Genomic DNA, 23,880 nt, shown 5'->3' on the forward strand with positions numbered 1-23,880 from the left:
GTGTGTGTGTTTGTTATAGTATAAGTATAGTATAGTATGTTGTATGTGTATATAGTATGTATGTTGTTATGTATATATATATATATATATATATATATATATATATATGTTTTTGTTGGGTATATGCATATATAACTTGGTTGATCTCAAATTGCAAGTTTCAAATCTTCGAGCATATGTTTGTAATCCTGGTTTGATTGATTGTATAATTTGGATACAATCATATTTGTTTTTCATTAGGACGTACAATATATGACCATGTTCTTTATTTTTTTATTCTTCGAAAGTAGATCAGGCTTGGGAACCCAAATTTACTCTTAGACTAACGTCTTGCCACGATATCGCTCTCAAACACAATCCCGGAATCATTCGCAATATTACAATACCACAGGTGGATACAATAGATGAGCAACGCGCAGATGATGGGCAATTATTATTTGTGTACGAAGGATGGAAAGGGTGTACATGTGCAAAGTGCGGCAGCAAACCACGCCCTAATGCCACAAGGCAACCGAAGGGGACTCGAAGGTTGTGTGTAGGATATCCGTGCTTATATATTGCTAGGTCAAAACTTGTCTCAATTTACTTGGCTGCATGTGACCGTGATTATTTATTTGAGGATCAGACGAGGCTTGACGATTTTTCGCAGCTCAGCAATCCGGAGTATGTTTATTATACTAGTATATGGTTATAAGTACACCAATTCTGGTATGTACGTGTTCTAACGTAGGGGGGTTAAATTCCGTTGAATCAATCAGAACAAACGAATTTGATCAATTTGACCAATTAGATCCGACTTACTCAGATTGACTGACTGTGCGCCTAACACTATACAATACACGCAGGTATCACAAGCTGCATGCGAATGAAGGAGATGCGGACTTCGAGACATCTATGGCTGCGCTGAACCATGATGGGTTAGATAGTGACGATGAGGACGAAGAAGCGATTAAACTAAGCAAACCCGTCAAGGTGTGTCAAGCTCAGACATGTGAGTGTGTGCCTAGTCGAAATTTGGACCGAAAGTCACACATATGATACATGATCTTGTATAGGCTCGTCTATACGTTCGAAGTCGCAACAATCATTGACCATGTCTGTTTCAATCTTTCGTTCTTCAGAGCTGCTTACGGAAACCTGCCAGAGGGAAGGGTAAAGCGCAAGCAGATAGTCCGACACCACGCAGGACCGAAAAGCTCGTACATTGTAAGTTTGTTTTTGTGTTATACATATACGTTGGATTGTGCTGATGTTTATTTATATTTATCGACATTCTCGTGTGAGAGACGTCAGTCTTCTATTGCTACAATCATGTGAAAGGCGTCCGCCATTTTTATATATACTCCCGTGAAAGGCCTCCGTCTTATATATATATACTCCTGTGAGAGACTTCCGTCTTTTATATATATACCCCTGTGAGAGACGTCCGTCTTTTATGTATATACTCCTGCGAGAGGCTTCCGTCTTTTATATATATACTCCTGTGAGAGACTTCCGTCTTTTATATATATACTCCTGTGAACGACACCCGTCTTCTATTCAGATAGTCGTGTTGTGTACAGATCGTGTTCTCCAAACATTCTTGACGGTTCTACTCTCATTCATTTCATATTCAACTACCATAAAATTTTGGTTATGTACCCGGTGAGCTATATTTGCGTACAGACACGCCCCCGCGGAGTATTCTTGTTGGGACTAGTGCAAGTGTTTGCCCGTGGGTTCACACCCCAATGTACTCACCCCTTATTAGTCATCGTTGATTATAGGACTCATTTATTGAATAATTCTTTCTGTATACATACTGTGAGACAAGAAATATCTTAACAGCAAATACAACTACCACGTTTGTGCCACTAGACCGTTGTAGATGTGTATGCTCAATCTAAGAATGTACTTCGGGCCATATCCTTCAAGCTGCCAAATTGCCCATGTATGAGTTGTAGTAAGTAGCATGCAGTTGCTGTAGCAGGTGACCTACATTCTTTCACAACACTTACTGTAATTGCGACTTGATACATCCCTATATGGATGAGCTATGGCCTCCGGATGATTACCTTTTCCAAGCTATTATCCAGTGCAGTGCAAAAGGCAGTTACGTGCATTTTATAGCCTGCGATTGCCCTTGAAGGTGATCATGTGTGTTATGCATTGCGTACCAATACGCCACCTCTCAATGTGCCGATCCTCTAATACCGACACGACAGTTGACAATGAGTTCGAGATTGCGTGGACACACAAAAAGGAACGCTATGAGCGCTCGTTCTATCCGCCCAGTATGCGGGAAGCGAAGACCCGGAGCGAGGGTATAGCCAATGAAGTACAGGTGTGGTTTATTTAAAATGTTGTTCGTATATAAGCATTATTGCGATATTGAACAGCTATTTTTATTATGTGTCGAGTAGATTGGTCAATGAAAGCAAAGTGATATCGCCTTCGTATGGCTTCGACCGAATTTATCATGCTCCCATGCCACGGAGATTCATGGCCTCCGACTCTTTAGCTCATGGAGATTGGTAGCCTTCGTCTTTCAATCCAACCAGTACACTGTCTGTTTCTGTCCAATCCCGGCATTCTTGCCTTAATTGTATATTTGTTGGATGTCCTGAGTACTCATGAATGCATATGGCTTCTCAATTGTTGTGCCTGTGTGTATGCACACTAAGTGTGCTCGGATGTGTCCCAATGTGTAGGTATGCACACCAAGTGTGCTCGCATGTGTACCAATGTGTAGCATCTATGTGCACACACTCCGCAGGCAGTTTCTGCTAGGGGCCTCTAGCTTTCCATATTGTCCGAAAGCATTCAAATGCCCAAACGAGGTCGAATGTGGCCTTCGTATCTACTCTTGTCAAATCATTATCTATCCTTTACAACGCGCCCATGTTTATCTACACTTTTAGAACCTCCACGTACACTCTTCGAATATACACACCGGTTTGTAACGCTTACCAAAATCAAGTTCTAGCGCATAGTTGTACACTTGACAGCAGTGTACTCCAGATCTACATGAAGGGATTCTCAAAGATTGTGTGTTCTAATTCTTCGGCCCAATTCGTATATACGTGCGCACAGGATCTACACAAGGACTTATTTGGTGACGATGGCTCATACTGCTTCGCTATGGCCGTGCGGAAGGCGCGTCTTGCGAAGATGCAGAAGGCCAAAATAGAGGCGTTAGACATTGCGGAAGGAACCAGTAATGTTAGTGGAGGGGGCCCCTCTTCTTAATAGCTCGAAAAAGCATAAAGGCAGTAAATTATTTATTCTTCTAGTGCGGATTTCAAGCTTACCTCTTACTAAGATAGTGCAAAGTGCCCGACGAACTAGCAAATAGCGTGAATCATATAATTAGTATATTTATATATATATATATATATATGTCTACCTATAAATATACATATACATATACATATGTGGCTACTTATTTATAAACGGGTACACTTTAGATCCGGCGGTCATTCTTAAAGACTATAAAACAGCACTGCACCAGTGTTGATCGCCGTGCCGTATATCCTGTGTCCACTTTTATTAGGGGCCGGTACACATACCAAGTAAGGATTCAAAGCACACTTGTTTGCAGACTGCTGCGTGTATAGTGAGAATACAAACATCAGCAACATAAGTACGTACCTGCATCTGAGACCTCCATATCGCATCATACACTTCCAGAGTAAGAACCATGAAGAGCAGATTGTTGATACTAATCACAGCGCCCATTCGTCTCAGCTTGACCAGATTCGCAAAGGAAAGTACAAGCAGACCCTACAGTACTGTTGTACGAGAACAAAGAACAGAATGGATGCCTCAACGCTGCCCAGGCTGGCACTTACTACGGCCATGCGTTGAGACTCCGAGCTATATGCGAGGGTGGAGGGTCAAACAGCGCATATACATACGGTAGTATTAATGTAGAATAAGGCCAGGCCAAAAGACTAGCAGACAACTCACGATGCGTTATACTGGCTTGCGTGCTTATGTGGATTCAGCGGACTTTGAACATATCACACACGGTAGGCTATGCAGAGGATTGCTTAATCCCACATGGCACTGTGGGAGCATACTACCTGAAAGGAGTCATCCGCCAATCCTCTACAGCCCGACGTGATGTTCTGACCCCTTCTTGTACGTTTATTATTCAATACACACCCAGAAGTTGATTTTTTTAAATGCCTTTGACCTTCTGTCACATTGCATACTTCTTCGGTATGTAGATGCATGCCCAGACGAATATATATGCACTTTCCCTGTCCCAGCATCCATACTAGCTACTTTCGGGGTAGCAGTATCGCCACTCAGTTCGATCTCATCTTGCTGTGTCTTTGGTGTGAATTTGTATTTCCATAATTCTATCCATTTGATCATTCCTGTGATGGTTGCACATCAGACTGCGTAACCAGTAAGTGAATGTAAATACATACATTCACACTGTATACGCACCTGTGTGTTCAATAAGACTACAGTAAAGTTGAGGGCTGAATAGATTTATCGCGAGACATTGTGCCGGATGTATATATGTAGGAGACATGTGCTCACCAGTGCTCAACATACATTGCACATACCAATGCACACAATAGGGATCGCACGTATTCGTAGTATCTCCTGCCTGGTGATACATCTTGATGCAGGCCCTTCCAGAGAGTGTACAGAGTACGGCAGTAGGCTCTCTGAATGATCATAACCATAGCCTTCTGAAAATAGAACATAGCGTCCTATAAAAAAGATAGTCTCAATTTAGAAGTAGGCTACGGGCTATGGCTCTATGAAATGGTCAATTGATCACCAATCATAAACCCTAAACCCTAAAAGTCGGCGGGGGGCGTAATTTTGGTACATATGTACGTACATATTTTTAACTATTTATGTACTTATCTCGTGAAGATGAAAAAATAGATGTACATATGTGCATGATTCCTCATTCAATTTAGACCACTTGTCTATACCTTAAGGCGCACATTGACCATACAAATAGAGGCCTGTCGCCAGGATAGTTCAGACAGATCGTTGCAATCTGGAAACTAGCAACGGTATGGCTGAGCAAAGACGTAGACACGAATAGGAGTGCAGGGATACACACACATCTTCACCTCTAAGGTAGCTATTTATGAATTTGATAGATAGTATGGATATACAATATGCTGCAGCAACTCCAGACAGATGAGGACCATATCCTGCAATCCGCAAGTTCAAATTCAAACCATATCAGCACCTCGAATACACCTCAACAGGCGGTTGCTAAGCAACATGGAGTCATACATCCCAGTATGATGAGAGTTTTTACAAGTGACGCGATGCAGTCGCACGCTAGTAAGACCAGCCGGCAAGATGGTACGAGGCACGACAGCAAGCAGTATCAATACAAACGCAACTCGTTGGCCCGTCCACAGAGTATAGACACCAACGTGGCTCAATCACAGCATGCAGGGAATATTATTCAACAGACGTATACAAATATAACACAACTCTACAATCAAGGAACGAATCGGCAGGCACATTGCCCTCGTGGCGACCACGGCGGTAGGAGTGTACCTAGCCTTCGAAGTGATCAAAGATTGACGGAGGCTCAGACGCTGCACCCGGATAGGCTACATAGAAATACACACGAAAGTGGCGTGTCTCAGAACCCACTGTTGCATCAGACTCCACACGAAAGTCGAAAACAGCACGAGCATCATGTATATCCACGAACGGGATCATGTATACACCCATCTCGTGCGCACATTATAGGCAAGACCCCTGCGGCTGCTGCAGTTAGTACTGAACAAGCGGAGAGGGCGATGGACTGCGAAGATGGCGACGAAATGCCGATACTCAGCACTCACCCTACACTCAAGTACCGCCGCACCGTGTGGCAAGAACCGGCTACGAGTACTGGAACTACAGTACGTGTCACTGGTGGTAGTACGAATGCCTATGGACTGACAATGCCGACTACAACAGCTATGGTTTACATACCTCTGGAAGGGAGTGGTTCATCGCATATGGGTAGTCATAATGTGGGCGTGCGTTCTGCGGGTGAGAATAATCAGAGGCAGGCTCCGGGTCAGTATGAACTACAAGGCAAGTCCGCGATTAAGAAGTTTAAGAAAAACAAGTCGCGAATCAGAAAGTTTGCTCAAGAGCGCAAGGAGAATCCCCGCAAGACTAGAAGCCAACGGAAACGGGAAAGGAGACAGGAAAGGAGTGGTCGACCTCAGGGGCGGAAAGAAAATAATAAGATGGCCAACCAGAAGAAGACCCTAAACATACCAAACAACTATGTGTTGACGAAACCGGTATGTACGAGGTTTTAGAGGTGTTATGTATATATATGAGTTGGTAGTTGGCTCACTCTTTGCCGTTATACAGTACACTGGTTGTCTGCCAGGCATTTATAGATTCCACGTAGCACGCTATCCTGTCCAGAGGTCGTATTTCGTTCCAAGGGATTGTTTTTATGTGGGTAGGTTTATCATTTTGTATTTCGTGGAGATCTTCACCATGTGCGACCGTAATATCAATACTATACCAGATTGCGGCTAACTTCAGTACTCCTTCTGCACAGGCACATAAATTCAGAGGTCGTATTTCGTTCCAAAGGATTGTATTTATGTGAGTAGGTTTATCACCTTGTATTTCATGGAGATCTTTATTATGAGCGACTATATCAGATTGTGGCTAACTCCAGTACTCGCGTTTGTATAGGTATCAAATTCACATTCACATATCGCGTGGGATGGTTGAAATGGTTTACGCACCGTCATATCAGTTGGAGGTACATCCCCCTTCCGGTATTCATAACTAATCGATGGTTTTATAATCAATCCTTTTAGTCTATAGATGTACTTTATGGACACTTATGTACAATTCAGAAGGAAATGAACTCGGTATTAGAAAACGTGGTGCACGTGCATATGTATATACTCTCGCATTCGGGTGATGTGTTGTGTCGCATCGCACAGTCATTTCTTCTCATTATATATTTGCTCCAGCTTCTATCTTGAGAACTGGTGTATACGATCATCAGACACGTTTTATCTTGCCACGAATACGTTTGCACCCACTTTATATATTCAGACCTTTATAAAATCGACAAACCCAAACGTATATTTTGTCCATATTCGCACATTTGGTGTTTTGTGGTCAAACGTAAAGTTACATAATATAGGTATGTTTCTAATATTGAGTTAATATCTCATGTAGGGCGATCCAATGATCACTCGGCGACTCAAAGCGGGCCCGCATGTGTGGGTCGAGCAAAGGAAAGGAAAGAAAGGACAAAAACTTCAAAAGGAATTGATCGGGGTGTGGGCACCACCGGAAGCTGTTGCAGAGGTACGTATGCTTTCGCTATCATGTTTATCAATGTTTTTGTTCCATGAAGATCATTGTGCGGGGACTGCTGTGGTAAGAGACAACCCCTGTGACGTCACACTTAAGCTGTCGTTCGTATGCATCGAATACACTCTCGTTGTTTGAATTATGTTCACAACAGCAGGTGCGTCTGCAAGCATGCACGTGCACACTTATAGGCACTTCTAGTAACCGTTTCAATACATTTCCGCAAATACACACTCACACTATCTCAGGTATTAAAAGGTGTGAAAGATACACGAGACAACCCCCAGTACCATGCTGCACTGGATCGAAGCAAGCTGCGTCGAGACGCCCAGGAAGATGACTTATCGGTCCATCTGCAGGCGACGGTGAAGGCTTTCTTAAATTTTAGACCACCACATGAATACCTAGCACAGCAACTGGCCAAGAGGGTGGTGTCTCACGCCATACCCGTAGGTAGCAATACCATTTTGCGGAAGAAAAGTACGAAGAATCTGGTATGGCTTGTATATACTTGGACCTGTTACATAGTTTTTGCTGTAGAATAGGTTGAGGATCACGCGGAAAAATGATTAAAACCAACGGCCCTTTGGTGCGTTTGGATGATAGTCTACGTGCACGGAGGCTTAGTATTCAAACACTTGCCCTTTGAAAGCTTCAGCTGACCTCTCACCCTCCACACTATATCTTCCTATTAGAGGATGATATGGGCAATCGTGGCCAGGAATACTATACTCTCAATACACTCGTCAACTAAGTCTACTATGAACGATTGATCGACTGCACTGAATGGTCTCGAATGGAAGGGGCAATGCTGCTTCCGGTACTTTTATCGGAAGTTTACATTGACTCTTGCCCAGTCACATCAAAACCATCGGGGATTACCGAAAGGATTAATCCCGTGCACGCATGCTCTGCAACTATTATATATATATATATATATATATATATATATGTGTGTGTGTGTATATACATATATATGTATATATACATATATATATATATATATATATATATTATGTATGTATGTATGTATATATAGTATGTATGTGTGTGTGTGTGTGCGTGTATGCGCGCGTGTGTGTGTGTGCGTATATATATATTGTATATATTTAGTATCTCACGCGAATCGGAAATATGGAGGCGGTTCTATCTACGACTGACTTGCTTGTGACCCAGCTCTATATCTACCACACACTCCTAAACAGGACAAGTCAGCAAGGGCAAGGATGGCTACTATGGCTTGGCTGAGACATTCCAAGACTTGCACGTACACTCAGACGAGATTTAGAGATGCAAAACAGCGAAAGAATGGCCGACGACGGGCACATGAGCACAATATGAAGATCATAAAGAAGTATCGAACTTTTGATGTGATCGATCCCTCAACCTGCCCACTAGTCATGGCTGTGGCGGCGACTGAGAACCAGCAAGTGGCACGGGTATGGATTGCAGTCAGCTTCTACGTCTGGAAACATTGCACAAACCATCGTTTGTATTATATGGCTTGAGAGTAGACGTACGTAGAACACTTTCTGATTTTTGGAAGCTCTAGGCTTCTCATACCGTCAATTTTTTTCTCCCAATTAATGTGTACCCTAATATATGGCTAAGCAGTGGGACGCTATCTATTGCAAGCCTACACCAGCGTGCAATGATGTACCAGAGGCAAATTACCGCTTCTCACAATATTATGCAGACGTCCCGATCCAGACCCTTTTCGCCTATATCGATTGATGTTACTGCACCTATACTCGGAGTATTTTCTTGCCGAAAATTTAGGCCTCACATCCACTCAGCAGACTATATCCTCATTTCTTCCAAAATCTTGTCACTGTCACCAGCGAAAACGCAAATACGTCAGATCTACGCTTCAGACTAGAATCCAAGAAAGCAGAAACAGAGTGGGACTATTTGGTGACAGAGCACAAACAATGGAAAGTCGTGCGCAACGGCTTATACGAAAAGCACTGGAGCTGAAATTGTATATGCAGACGCTACGTTCGGAAAATAAGTTTCCCACCCCCGAGTCACACAACGGTAGAGAGTACGCCAAAATCTCGAGTATATTGGTAAACATCGAGGCCGCCGTCAAACAGGATCCTGCAATAGAAGCGCAATGGAGAGAGGAAGAGGCATCCTTGACACAAGAGGCATCCGTGACACATGAAGGTACCTCCCGTCAAGGTGATACAGAACAAACCATGGAAAGCAGAGCTCAAAGGCTGATCCAAAAGGCACTGGAGCTTAAGATGCATATGCAGACACTCCGCTCAGAGAACAGGTGTCCAGCCCCAGAGGCGCAAAAGGGTAAAGAGTACGCTCAACTTTCAAATACGTTGGACGGCATCGAGAAGGCTATCAAAGAGTATCCTGCAATCAAAGCTCGATGGGCACAGGAGGAGGAGTCTCTTGTGCAAAAATGCACATCGCGACAAAAGGCTAGACACGAGCAGCACGATCATGAAGGTATGCGACCGGGCATCGCCAAGCGACAGGTACATGACTATGGTAGAAAGTCGCAAAACGGGTACTGCGAATTGGACGGCTTCATCGCCACATCGGAAAGCGAGATGGAGGGCTCGGATTCGGGTGATGGAAGCTCAAGTGATGACTACTGGAGTGTTCATGATGAGAACGACGCAGATGACTTTGGCAGCGAGGAGTTTGATGTAAAATCTGAGCACGAAACGGCTGCGAAAGCTAGGTATAGTGCGTTGAGTATAGGTGGTGACTATGAGGCCATGTCCAGTGGTGCGGAGAGCTGTCTTTCGGCGACTGAGAGGGTCATGCAGCGTATGTATTTGAAAGAGACGAGAGGCGGTACTACGAAGAGTGGCCGGGATAGCGTGGACGAAAGCAATAGTGATAGTGACAACGACAGTGGCAGCGCCGAAGACAGTGGGAGTGATGGAGAATGGCAGAGTGGCGATAAGCACACGAGACAGGCCTTAGAAAGACTTGGGAGCTATGCTAAGAGGAATGATGGCAGCGATAGGGGAGAAAAAGAGAGAGGCCGGGGGTTCAGTCGTAGAGAGTGTTCCGAGAGTGTATCGGATGCAAGTGAGGACGAAGTTTTTTTGCGCGACATCGAGGCTATCGAAAATGTTTATCAAACTCGGGGCCGGAAGAGACCTTCTGCAGTGCACAGCAGTGAGATTTCTAGGCAAGGCGCTTCAAACGCTGATGGTGTATACGGGTCATCGAGGGTAAAGAGGGCCAAGGTTGTGGAATGTATAGACTTGTGTGACAGTGAGGATGATCGACCAAATGAATCTGCAGCAAGCGGTACAGCAGCCGGTACGACGGAGACAGTTGACACTACTTCGGAGTATGGCCAGAGAAATGGGCAGGAAAGTGAGAGTGACAACGCGCAATTGAATACAAGTGAACGAGTGCGCACAGTGCCGCGGAGTCGGGGGCGCAGGATTGTCGAGAGCGGTAGTGCGAGCGACCAGGACAATGATAGTAATATCGCAGAAAAGAAACAACCCAATGATCAAGCAGGACTATCTGTGTTTGGAATGCCTCCCGAAGTTGATGTACCTAAACGGCCGGTGCTCCTGAGCGCGTTAACAAGCCCGAATAGACCACAAATATCAGCCACAAACGATGAGGTGTTCCGTACACAGCTATTTTCGGGTGAAAAGCGGAAATTAGTTTTGCTTGAAGATGGATTTGCCGGTGTTGAAGCGCCTCAAATTGAACTATCGCGAAGGTTAAACGAACCGCAGGCTGCAGCAAAATTATTTAAAACACAGCACACAGCAACGGCTTCGAATGAGGTGGGAGAGATGTGTGCGTCCACCTCGGACCTATCGGGAGACGGAGTCTCTTGCAAGTCAATACCTTCGAATACGAATGGAGGGTTGTTGTCTACCAGAGTCGAAACTGATCGCAAGGACGTCAGAGTGCCACATGCACAGGCACCCGAACTACCACTGGGGGCTGATACTATTGTGAAGTCAATAGCACCCACCCACCCACGACAGCCAGCAAACACAACAACCCCATCTGCTACACAAGTAAAAGCACCATCAACATGCACAACACCATCGCAACCGCCATTAGGTTTAAACGCCCGGGGAATCGAAGTTGCACATAGCACTCCATCTCAACAATCGAAAGCGCGAGTGCCAGAGTTCATATTCGTCCCTAGTGACAGAGACGATGATTGTATTATACTGGATTAACTATACGCGGTGTTTTTAATAGCGATGGACACTCTGTGTCTCGGCCTCGCAGCCACGCCAAACTATTCAATGACTAAGTAGGAAGCTGCAATCTCACAGCCACACCAAACTATCCAATGACTGAGATGGAAGCAGCAATCTCGCAGCCACACTAAACTATTCAATGACTAAGATGGAAGCGGCAATCTCACAGCCACACCAAACTATCCAATGACTAAGAAGGAAGCAGCAATCTCACAGGCACGCCAAACTATCCAATGGCTAAGATGGAAGCAGCAATCTCGCAGCCACACCAAACTATCCAATGACTAAGAAGGAAGCAGCAATCTCACAGCCTCACCAAACTATTTAATGACTAAGAAGGAAGCAGCAATCTCGCAGCCACACCAAACTATGCAATGACCAAGAAGGAAGCAGCAATCTCACAACCACACCAAACTATCCAATGGCTAAGATGGAAGTAGCAATCTCACAGCCACACTAAACTATTCAATGACTAAGATGGAAGCAGCAATCTCACAGCCACACCAAACTTTTCAATGACTAAGATGGAAGCAGCAATCTTGAAAGGTGGAAAGGTCCTAACGTAGATTAAATTGCACTGATTGTGAACGGAGCAACGAGTCGTCCTACTTTCTTCTATTGAACCCTTTCTGGTACATGCAAGCGCTTATTTGACGTGCTTCATACTCTACTAAATCTGTGTGATCCAAATGCGCAGATCATCGGCATTCACGTTCAGGTATATGTACGACTTGGATTATATGTTCCTAAATTTTGTATTGTATTAAAAATTCGTATCAAAATTTTGATGCACCTCCGAGATACCCTATCATATTCATTTCTAGAACTTTATTTTTGTCTTCTGTGTGCTCAATTATGTTGATATCATGTATTTCTCAGCAGGCTGAGCTCGCCCCTGCATGCAACACTCACTCCAATATCGAGGTTTCAAGTATCGGTCGCTTGGGCATTGGTATGCGAGGTGCTTCATGCATGTCGATCTGTTTGGCTGGATAGCTGAACTATTCCGAGACTTTTTTTTTCAATGTACATACGCTCCGTTAGTTTTCGAAATGCACTCTGGATGCTGGAATATGTTTGTTAGTTTGCTATATCTGGTGGGAGCATTGACATTGGGCATAAGTGACCCCACTCAGTGTACGCGCCGCATCGATATCAATGACCATTTAGTCGAGCGCACATATTGGCGATTGTGTCTTTTTCTCTCTTCGTACGGAAAATGTGGTCAAGCCTGCGCTAGTATATTATATCTGTAAGCATTGATCTGGAAGCTTGCCGCGGTGGTGCATACTACCTACGCGGCACTAAGTAGCCGTTTGCTGTATTGTGGGGCGCATCGTGGTACAAATCACACCGTACTGAGCGCAGAGGCTTTGTCGTTGTATAACTCGAGCGTGTGGGATGGACCTCAGGTGTCGTGTGTGATGAGGTAACCACTCAGCGTGTTGAGAGCGTTCTCAATCTGTGACAAGGTGTTATGCAAAGCTCAGAGTGAATAAAACCTGAATGGGGGGTAGATAGAGAAAATATAAATACTTTGTATTCACCTGAATTGAAGGGTAGATAGAGAAAACACAAGTATGACAAGTCGAATAGAATGCAGATAAACATCACTTTCAAAGAATCTAAAGACTCATTTTTGTTAAAAGATATACACAGTTGAATGTAGGATTCGCAGTTACGATACACATTTTTGTTAAAGATATATACAGTCGAATGTAAAATTCACAGTTATGATTCAGTTGAAAGTTTCAAACTCAACGAAACAGCGGCAAGAACACCACCTACAACTCGACATGATATAGCTTGAGATGCCGCTTTGGCCAATACCTCTGTGGTGAGCTCAGGTAGGGTCTGGAGTATGCAATCTTTGACCATCTGCAGCGCTACACTTGCTTTGATCTCAGAATTGACTCTACGCGCTGTTGGATGAGTATGAGTACATCATTACATGCAGATCAGAAAATGTTCGCACAGCGGTGGGCTGACTATATGTTTGGTGGGAAGATACGCATTCACCGTGTCGTTAAGGCGTCTTCAGGGCAGCAATTAATTGTTATTCAAGTATCTCATGCAGGTTATTTTGTTTAAACGCCTTAACTCAACTGTATAGAATATTCCCACAAAGACTATCGTTAATAAAGAAGTGAATAGCAAACGATTTGGTCATATTCTCACAGCAGATATTCTTTCATCCCCTTACCCTTGGCCGTATGGATCTCCTCGATCCATTGGCGTGCTTCGTACACTCCAGGGGCTGTGAAGTTGAGCGTGCTCTGCCCAGAGGTGGAAGCGTATGTTAACTGAATAATGTCCTCACTCGATCCTTTGGACACATCACATCTGGACAGGATTATCGGCTGCAGGCAAAACGTGCGAGGGGTAGTAGGATCAAAGTCAACTTTGGAATAGGCAAACAGCTCGAATTTAACTGGGGGAAAAAAAGGGATTTTCAAGCGACTACATACCTGTTTGAATACGAAGTTCTTGTCCTTGCCTGTACTGCTGAGCTTGGAAGGTCTAGTCAATAGTATTATATTCTCAAATAGATACACGTCCAGTTCTAGCGTCCGAGTTGTCTGTATTGAATCGAAGGATTCGGAAGCGAGCATAAATATGTACGATAATGATTCACTATTCTTGTTTTTGCTCAAATGGTATTGAGACCAGATATGTATATGAAAGTGGGGCAAGCGCGTACTATAATGCCTGTATCTGAACCTTGATGCATATATCATGAATGGCGCAAATTGAGCATCAAAGGCCACCTACCGTTTGGTGCACCAATGCGCCGTTATACCACAGTCTTTGTAGTGTGAGGTCAAGCAGCTTCGCATTGTCGGTGAGTACCAATTGCGCCTTCAGCGCTGTGATGGTTGCGAGATTGTCTGTGTCTCTCACACGTTCGTTGACTTTATGAAGTACGCGCTGGAGAATATTAAAGCAGTACGAAGGTCACAACACATACACGTCTATAAGACTTATTTTCGACATTTCGGTGCATGAAAAACTTATCTTTCGAAGACAACAGCTTTCCTAAGTTGCAAAATTGACCCTATTTGCCACCCGAGTAATAAATGCCAAATCAGCGAATCCGACCCCAACAAAACTGTCAGATTCCATCATTGGCTTTCGACGAATAGAATGCAATCAGATATAAAACATCAACGACGCCTCAAAACAAAACTCAGCAACAGCTGTGCACGCTGTTTACCTACCTCGCAGACGGCGATGCATTTGTCCAGCTCTGTGCACAAGGCGGGGTCCTCTTTGCACCGCTGCAGATGAAATCAAGGTAGGAATTGAGAATCAGGCCTCAGGCCTGAAGCATAGAATAGCAGCAATCAAGCTGCCAATTCTTACACTACTCACACTGGACCAAACCATGTCCTATAGCCCCAGTCCTAAAGTTGAGTCTGATGAAAGCTTTTGTATGCCACGCACTCGTGTAGGTACGGGCTTGTTGACTTATGGAAACTAACTTGCACTGGTATACACACCAAGATTGTGCCGTTGTAGTCTTGAGTGTATAAACGCCATACGTGTACAAAAGTCCTATATTACATCTACAGCAGTACAATCACTATGTAGTATCACTTTGACCAAGCTCTTAATACACTTTCCTCGTCCCTATTAATATCATGCTGAAGGCGAACACAGGATCTGATTTTTGAGTTGACAAGACCTGGATGGTATGTACGTAGGTCTTAAATTATTTACACTATATTTGATATTCTTGCTTAACAGGTATCACAGTTTGTACTTTCGAGTGGAGTCCATGGTCAATCCAAATCTCAATATCGTATATAGATGTTGAGAAGCTACAGTCTCATACACAAACTCCTTTAGATGTTGGGAAGTTTCTAAGGCATGTTATGGGACTAAACTCAATACGAATATCAGGTAGCTCGATTTCTCCCAAGGATGCTTAAACTACATGAAGCTCCAGAACAAACTCACCTTTCGTAAAGTAGATAATAACAAGGGGTACTTGGTGAGGCGTTGCATTGGTTTGACCAGCAGGTCTGCCAGCGACAGCCGGTCGCATTGAGGTTTTTTCTCATTCCTGAATGAGTAATTGAACATCCGAATTTAGCCGACAGTTTTCCCGGAAGTAGACATGCACAAAGCGGCACATATCGCAGCGGATTTAGTAGTATGTTATATGACTTGAATACTGCAAGTGTAAAGTCCCTGATATTCCATCGGCGTCTTGAAATAGGCTAAACCATACTTGATAGTGTGCAACAAGTGTCAAATAGCGTGTATGTGTGGATGAGAGCACGTCTCTGCTCGACTTCATTCCCTATTTTTTTGGAGTGTATGTGTGGATGAGAGCACATCTCTGCTCGACTTCATTCCCTATTTCTGTGGAGTGCGTGATGGCTAGGGGTTGCTTAACTAGTAATGGAAAATAAACCATGGTGCACTTTGGCGAAGGAGAAGCTTATCGGTTAGCTGTCTGTCACATAAGAATACTTGGTCCTACTCGACCCCTAGAATCGGTCATGTTATACCGGGCAACAGTGAGAACACACCACCTACTCTGGAGCGTCGAAACAGCATTCAGTATAATAGGCAATTCATTGAGTGTTATAAGTGCCGTTGTAACGTATGGGATGTGATACACGGGCAGTCACGCACTGTAATCTCTGAATGATAACACACCATCGGATGATCTTGCAGAAGTCACTGGCCGCATTCTGGTTGAGATTTGTTTTGACAAATTTGACCGAGTCGACGTGGTTTATGCAGTAGGGGATCAGTGGCTGAGTGATGGCCTCAAACTGCAAAATAGGGTATTAGAACCAGAAAATAATTGAAAACAGACGGTATAAAGTTATATCGAGAGAGCTGTGCATGCATTGAATGCCTGTACAGGATGGTAAGCCACCTATCGGGATGGTAGCTCAGTCTCAGAGAGTGTGTTGTAGAGTGTTTGTATGTAATATTCTCTGAATCAGAAATGCTATGATTTCAGCCATAAATAAAAAAAGTTTGGAAAACAAATTGGATAACTGCCTAAAACCCCAACAACGACAAACATCGCAATCTTATTGACTCAAGAGTGCTGCACAGAAAATGAGGTAGCCATGTATCGATCAACTTGGCGACTTGCGCATGCAAAAGATACTAGCTACGCCAACCGTGAGGTACACATCTCACATATGTCCTGCATCGTGGAGAGGAACATGCATCCCATATGATGCAGCACTTTGCACAATGTATCTTAGAATGTGACACTGTGGGACATTAGCGATACGCTGACCAGTATTTATTCAGAGACCAAACACTGATGTCACATTTCGTCTGGATATCGAGTACTTTACAGACATGCTCAACAACAAGTAAGACCACTACATCGCACATACATCTTTGAAGGCTTCCACGACTCTCCACGGATTGAAGAAGTCGGTCTCGTCAATGGGACTCCGTAGTACATCCAATCCAATCGATTCTGGGAGAGTATAAGGTGATAAGTGGAGTATGAGAGATAGTAGACTACTCTGCGTCCAGTACTAAATGCATGTGTATGTACGAGTGCCGCTATCTTTCGTGTATGTGCATTGGATTATGGATTATTTATGGACGTATTCTGTCATCGTTGTCGGCTACGGCACTGTCACGTATATATTTTTTTATCGATGGAGGAATCTATGCCTCACTGTCAATATCGGTAAAAGTGAACAAATGCGTAGTCTGGAACGGGCGATGCTATGGAGCCGATAGGGCTTTGGAACCAATCAGTTCCGTAGATCATCCAAGATGCGGTGTCTGTTCCCCAAGCAATTTGATTAACATGTTTTTTTTCGACCATCGAATATGTACGAAGGGGAGGGATGTCATGGAACAAGGTTGTGACAGCCGAAGTGGCTGGACAAACACTACCCAACAGTCAACTTTTAAATACACGTGATTTTGAATGCCAGCTTACTTAAATACACGTGCTTTTGAATAGCGACGAAAGCACAGACATGCATTTCGTACGAAGAACCGTTATCCACACTTCTTTTTCTTCCTTCAAAATTAGAAACCGACCTATGTAGATGTAACTCACCTATACTGTTCTGACTATACATGGCCTGGCTTTGGCGTTTCTCCTTAGAGGTCATTGTGCGCTTCAAAGTGTTTCCTCCGTGAGCTCTTATCTTCACACCTGCCAGCAGTGTCTGTGGGAAATGTAAGTTATAAGCATACGCGCAAGTGTGATATAATAAATCCAATCGCATCAGATTCTCATTCATGTCCCATAAGTTCTTAGAGGTTTATACACAAAGTTAAATTGGTGGAAGCTATTGATATCCATGTCCGTAACCGGTACATGTCAACGTGCGTTCTTTCAGATGGTAGAAAATCCAACTGTTACCCTCGATTTTTGAGAAAATTTGTACCGCACGTTGCCAAACAGTTTAATCTTCACACACACGCACACACACACACACACACACACACATACATACATACATACATACATACACACACATACACACATACATACATACATACACACACATACACATACATACATACATACATACACATACACACATACATACATATATACATACACATACGCATACATACATACACACTATACTAGCATATCTCGATTCAACTTAGCACACACCTGTCGCACAGCCTCGTTGTTGCTGGCGTCTCCCTCAGTCTTAGCGATTCCGTTATCCTCCACTTCACTCGCACTGACACTGGGCAAATCGAACTCCACTCTATTCTTGTTCTGATGCAACCCCTCGCTATACCGTCTATACACAGAATTGGTCGAATCTGATTGGGCCAGTATAGTCCTCTGCCGCTCTGCCAATAAACTTTTTGAGCTGGCCTCGGAATGTTTCCTGCCCAGGTAGAGCTCCTCTGAATTTAAGAAACCTGCCAAAATAAGACATTTGCGTGTGAGTAAACAGCTGTGTTCGCGCAGAAAGCTCTTGACTTTGTTGCAGAAACTCGGGGTACTGGAAAATCTGACCTATCAAAACCCGAGTTTAAAACTGTGGCATGCATCAAATGGAGACGCCGCAGATTAATATAGCTGGAAAGTTGCGACTACAAAAAACGAAGCAATTAACGAAGTAGGATGCGTACGAACTCCGCCTTTGAAAGAAGCCACGCAAATACATCAGCACTGGCCAAATCTGATGTCTATTGCGGATTACATGGATAAAGAATCAAATGACAAACATGAATGACCGCATTGTGTTCCTAACACAGCAACCGGCATACCTGGCACCCGTCGGTTGGTTACATCCAGTGTTTGGCCTTGTTCTTGACCCTCTAGTATCGTCTCCACACCAGCTTCTGAAGCAATTGTATCTGCAAACGTCACACTCTCAACCTCTGCCACGGAGTCGTGAAAAGTTATTGCGTGATCTGATTGGCCACTACTCTGCCCCTGCCTGGTCTGTATAGAATCATCGCTGGGTTCGGATTGGACCTGTGCCTCTTCCTGGGGTTTCGAAGCAAGTTGAGCGTACCCACTATCTGTATCACTGCACTTGACCACACAACTGTCGACTACAGTGGACACATCACCACGAGTGTCGGTACTGGACACGGACTGCCTCGCACTAGCATCCACGTGCACAGCCTCAGCTTTCCCGCTGTTGTTTGTATCTTCGTCTATACTTGACATTCGGAATGTACTCAGTCTATGTTTGTGCTCGTGCGGACGTGCTTGTGTGTGTGTGGTGTCTATGGGTGTCTCGACAGGTTGTTCGGTTGCTGTCCGTGAATTACTTCGGGAATCTGGGGCCAGGACCAGGTGTAATCGACCTGCCATTAATTCGGCGGCCTCGTATACCTGTATGTGCATAAAGCAACAAATTGTTGATCAGTCCGCATATGTACATACAGATATCTGTTGATAAATATAAAACTTGATAAGGCCTTGAATGAAGCTATACATGAGAATAGATGTATGTGGACTTGTTTTCTAAAGTTTCCAGCTAAATACATAAAAGGCTGTACTGCCATAAAACATGCATAGACCCTCACGGATGCGGCATTCGGATACCCACCTCCGGCACATGCACACGCGCGCGTGCAAACAATAGGATGTTGACATGTGCCTAGACATGCGTTTGTAGGCATTCACAAGTACGCTGTTAAGAAAAGAACTAAATAACCACTGTCTTTCTGTGTGTATCGATTCCACTTGGAGTCAACCACAGCTGGACAATGCGTGGTGGCTTTACCTGTTCTATATTGGTAAACATCTTCTTGCTGTTAATATTGTTTATGAATCCTTCGGACCTGAGTACTTCTAGTGATGACAAAAAGCCCTTCACCACATGGCGGCAGTGTCCATGATATCCGAACTCCGTCTGCAATCGAATTAAGTAGGCATATATGGGGGCTATATATCTCAAGCGGTTGTCAGTATGTGCTACTTTAGTCTCGACCACTGCTATACGACATATACACTATATGTATCATGTATGTCCCGCATGACATTTTTGATGACTAAACAATAATTCTTTAATGCGAAGCTAGCTTCGTACTTTTTGTTTGCAGTATTCAGCATCAAATATCTAGAAATCAAGACACGTTTTTAACTGTCTACTACTGTCCTTGTTTACTCTTATCTTGTGATCTCGAGTATTTCATTCTCATAGCTTCTAATAACAAGCTCAAAAAAAATCGTAAATATGATAGCAACCTACCGATAAGAGCTCCCATGTAACTTCATACTGTTTCTGCTCATCCGGTGTGATCTCTGCAACTTTTTCGGGTGAGATGATTTCTGACCAATGCTTGCCCTGTGTAGTGTGTTGAGACAGCGTTAGCGTATGTGATATACTCAAGGGGGAAGCAAGATCTAACGAGGGTAAACAAACAAGCATGAAGTTGTTTGAACGATCATGAACATACATCCACATAACTGGGGACAAGCATGTTTTAGGAGTGTTACTAGTACATCTGGCGTTTGGTATGCAGTTAGTACTGGCTTCATATCTTCTTCCCATACCAAGTCTGCACAAGCGCCAGGCAGATATTTGAAATCTTTCATGCACACCTTATACTTGGCATACACGTCTGCGACCGCATCCACCTCTTCGCTCTCGTCAAGTATAGTAAACCATTCGTCCAGAGTGTGTGTTTTCTGCATACTATCGCTATCCCCCTCATTCTCTGTGCTGCCTATACGACTGGCCCAGGATGTATCGCTTTCACAACTACCCATTTCTCTGATGTTCGTCTCGCGGCCTTTTCTGGAGACGTCTGAAACCCCCCTTGGCCTACATCACGCAGAATGGTGTGTATGCATACACAGAAGGGATTCAAAAGCGACTTCGTGTTAATACAAAGTTAAATCCTGACGAATTTCTCACCGCGAATAACACCAAATCGGTTGGCATATCTTCACGACCGTATTTTGTAACTCATCGATAAGCAACTACTATACGATCAATCTCCTGTATAAGTGTACAAAGATATTCCCTGAAACATGTCACCAATAGCAAGACTACAATGTGGGAGCAAAGGCAAATGTACAAGCCATGGACAAGCGCCTGAACCCAGCGGAACCCTTAATTTTTGTAGTGAAGTATTATCCGATTTGATTGTAAATCAAATTTGCTGAGTGTGGATTAGCGGTAATGAGAACACACACGGATGCGAGATTCTTTCAATAAACACACCTCCGTGTCTTGGGCTTGACAGACAAGCTTCGGCCAATCATACGACCAGACTTCTTGCTAGATAAGCTATCCACACTCATACTCGTTAGAGATATATCGATGGCACCATCCGTGTTACTGTCGCTGTCCAATTTTGGGCTATGGGTCCCGAACTTCTCCGAGTATCGACTTGGGGGTTCACGAGATTTGAAACTGTTTGTGCCACGTTTTAGGCCCTTGTCTTTTTTAGAGGGCAATAGGTCTACCAGGATGGATCGACGCTTGTTCTGTGTATACGAGTGAAAACACAGGCAATAATTAAGACTCCCTTCTGCATAGCGGATTTTTAGAGTTCCTTCTATATGAATAGAACGCTATACTAATTTTACTTTTACAGCATTCGTAACGGATTGCAAACCTAGCAAAGTCATTTTTTTTCTTTTACGTATACCAGCTAATAAGCAAGATAACATGCCTAATATATAATATAGGAAACATTCGGGTATATCTACCATCAACGCATCTCAGATAAGATTGTAAAACTATTGGTGTACTACACAGACTATAATCGCTGTTCAGTTACTGCACCTGGGAAGAGGTGTTTCAATTCGAATGACAATAAGCTGCATAGAAAATACGATTTATATGACCAACAAACCACATACCTTGATTTCTTCCTTTTCCTCCTCAGCAATTCCCTTGGTATTCGACCGATGCTTGTTTCGAGGTCGAACAACCACTGCCTCTTCAGATCCATAAGTCTTGACCTGTGATCACGTGTATTAATTATTGAGTTGGGTACAGTTTACAACAAACTACCTATTCCTCCAACTTTGGTTGTCACGTAGAGTCGGAAGGTAACTAAGATAGCACAAGTTGGAGAATAAGCTACCAAAATCATTCAACAAAGAGAGTTTGCTAATAGTACCACATCTGCAGCATAATATTTGGTTTGCCGCCTTCTGTCAATGAACAATGCCAGCATTTATGTGGACTCGGTATCCCTCTGATGTTATCATGTATCACACCGGTGGTCACATACACCGTTGTATTACTGCTGCTGCTACTAACACAATAGTCTGAGTGCCAAATGCAGCAGCTACAGCGATGCTGCCACCCTAAGAATACACCACATACTCAAACTGTCGCCTATCTGCATGTCACATAAACACAATCATCTGCGCGCTTTTATCACGAGCTTCGTAGCGAAACGTATTACTTTCTCACCATGGCCGCCTTTCATAGGCCACCGATACCACCAACACCCTCGTGCGCTACAACCTACTCAGCAAGTTACGTGCAAAGAGAAGCTTGAAAGCCGATATATAGGTATGTAAACTACATCGTGCTAATACCTCGTTAGTTGAGGACATACGTCCTTCGTCTTCCTCCCCCACAACGGGGTTCAAGTGCCACTTGGCGTCCTCCGCTGACGGCGCCTTGACTGAGCGTACCGTATGGATAAGCGAGTCCAGAGACTTTGACAGAGACAGCCGCCTGGCTGTATTATTGTCCCCTTCACCCACGTTTGATACCACTGATGCTTTCCTATCTGCCGGGGCTACGAATGGGGTGATGTTCTCGGTACTAGTGGCCATGGCCAATTGAGATACATCCCATTTGTCAAAGAGGTACGGTTCGTCTGTATGTCGGAACGGAAAGTGACATGTGTAAGAACGAAGCGGATACTCGACCTCCGTTGTGTGCAATACGGCATGATATTGATGGAAGGGTCTTCACCACTACGATACAATGAATGATACATGCATGGTATATGAACAAGCTGTACCGGAAAAGGTTTCGACTTTTTAGTTCAAAAATAGAGTATACCCGTTTTTGAATATATACATGTGCATTGTGCGTGCATCAAACGTGTTTGATCCCTCACCTGTGCCTGTTGCCTGAGTAGACGCTGCGGTCATATGTGAGCCACTCGATGCCATTCCCCGCAATGCGTTTCCGCGTGGTGTGTTCTCGCCAATCATGTGATCTTCGCCTACTTGCGATAGAGTGTGTGTGCTTATATCTGATACTTCCGAGTTGATGGTATGAGATGATGGTGTCTTATGTTTCGTGCCTGGCGATTTGTTGGGCCTATTTTTGCGGCTGAACCCTCTCAGAAGTCCCTTTCGCATGTGTGTCCTGGAGTTGAGGTGTCCAATGATGTTGCGAACATAGATCAATCTCTGACATAGACTCAACATTCCATGTATGTTTTGTGAGGAATGTGAGGGTTTATACTGTACATGTAGCACACAGACTTCAAACTGCGGTTGCGACTACTGAAGGTCAATGTAATTACAGTATCATACTATGCTTACTATTGTGTCATACTCACATCAGACATACACACAACATTATTGCGAAGGAGCAATGACAAATACCAGACCGACAAAGGTTATACGTCAACAAAATACAATACGTTTTGAAACGTGGATCCAGCATTTCTTACTCTTTATACGTAGGTAGGACAGGCAGACTCTCTCCAATAGTTGTAACTACCTCTGAGTATAAAATTTATATTTGCTACACAATGCAAGTATGTTCAGTGAATCAAGAACTAATGTATATCACTACATTTCAATACTTCAAGTACACAACGTTAGAAGGGTTGCCAATAGATATACTCATAAATAATTCTACATATGTAAATATAAGTAAATTAATATATATATATATATATATATATAATTATAGGTATATATTTCTATATG

General features: G+C 43.7%; 3 protein-coding genes across 3 annotated transcripts; 2 read left to right on the forward strand and 1 right to left on the reverse strand.

Annotated features, from left to right (window-relative positions):
• Nucleotides 1-404: 404 nt before the first annotated feature.
• SARC_03434 (hypothetical protein) lies at nt 405-3,228 on the forward strand (the record flags this gene model as incomplete). The annotated part of the gene is made up of 5 exons (XM_014302781.1): nt 405-535; nt 846-972; nt 1,122-1,206; nt 2,205-2,323; nt 3,073-3,228. The coding sequence occupies 5 exons, from the start codon at nt 405-407 to the stop codon at nt 3,226-3,228; spliced, it is 618 nt and encodes a 205-aa protein (XP_014158256.1).
• A 1,768-nt stretch (nt 3,229-4,996) lies between these two features.
• Nucleotides 4,997-11,658, forward strand: SARC_03435 (hypothetical protein). The gene is made up of 5 exons (XM_014302782.1): nt 4,997-6,272; nt 7,180-7,311; nt 7,566-7,811; nt 8,523-8,756; nt 9,159-11,658. Exons 1-5 carry the CDS (start codon nt 5,133-5,135, stop codon nt 11,505-11,507), a joined length of 4,101 nt encoding a protein of 1,366 aa, XP_014158257.1. The 5' UTR covers nt 4,997-5,132; the 3' UTR covers nt 11,508-11,658.
• Nucleotides 11,659-13,705: 2,047 nt separating this feature from the next.
• SARC_03436 (hypothetical protein) lies at nt 13,706-19,347 on the reverse strand (the record flags this gene model as incomplete). Its single annotated transcript, XM_014302783.1, has 10 exons — nt 13,706-13,891; nt 14,000-14,110; nt 14,304-14,459; nt 14,750-14,809; nt 15,492-15,597; nt 16,200-16,318; nt 16,904-16,989; nt 17,590-17,701; nt 18,160-18,404; nt 18,771-19,347. Coding segments are annotated over 10 exons (1,758 nt in total), but the record flags the coding sequence as incomplete, so codon positions are not given.
• Nucleotides 19,348-23,880: the final 4,533 nt, after the last annotated feature.

The sequence above is a fragment of the Sphaeroforma arctica genome (assembly GCF_001186125.1).
Source record: "Sphaeroforma arctica JP610 unplaced genomic scaffold supercont1.174, whole genome shotgun sequence".
Classification (NCBI taxonomy): domain Eukaryota; class Ichthyosporea; order Ichthyophonida; genus Sphaeroforma; species Sphaeroforma arctica.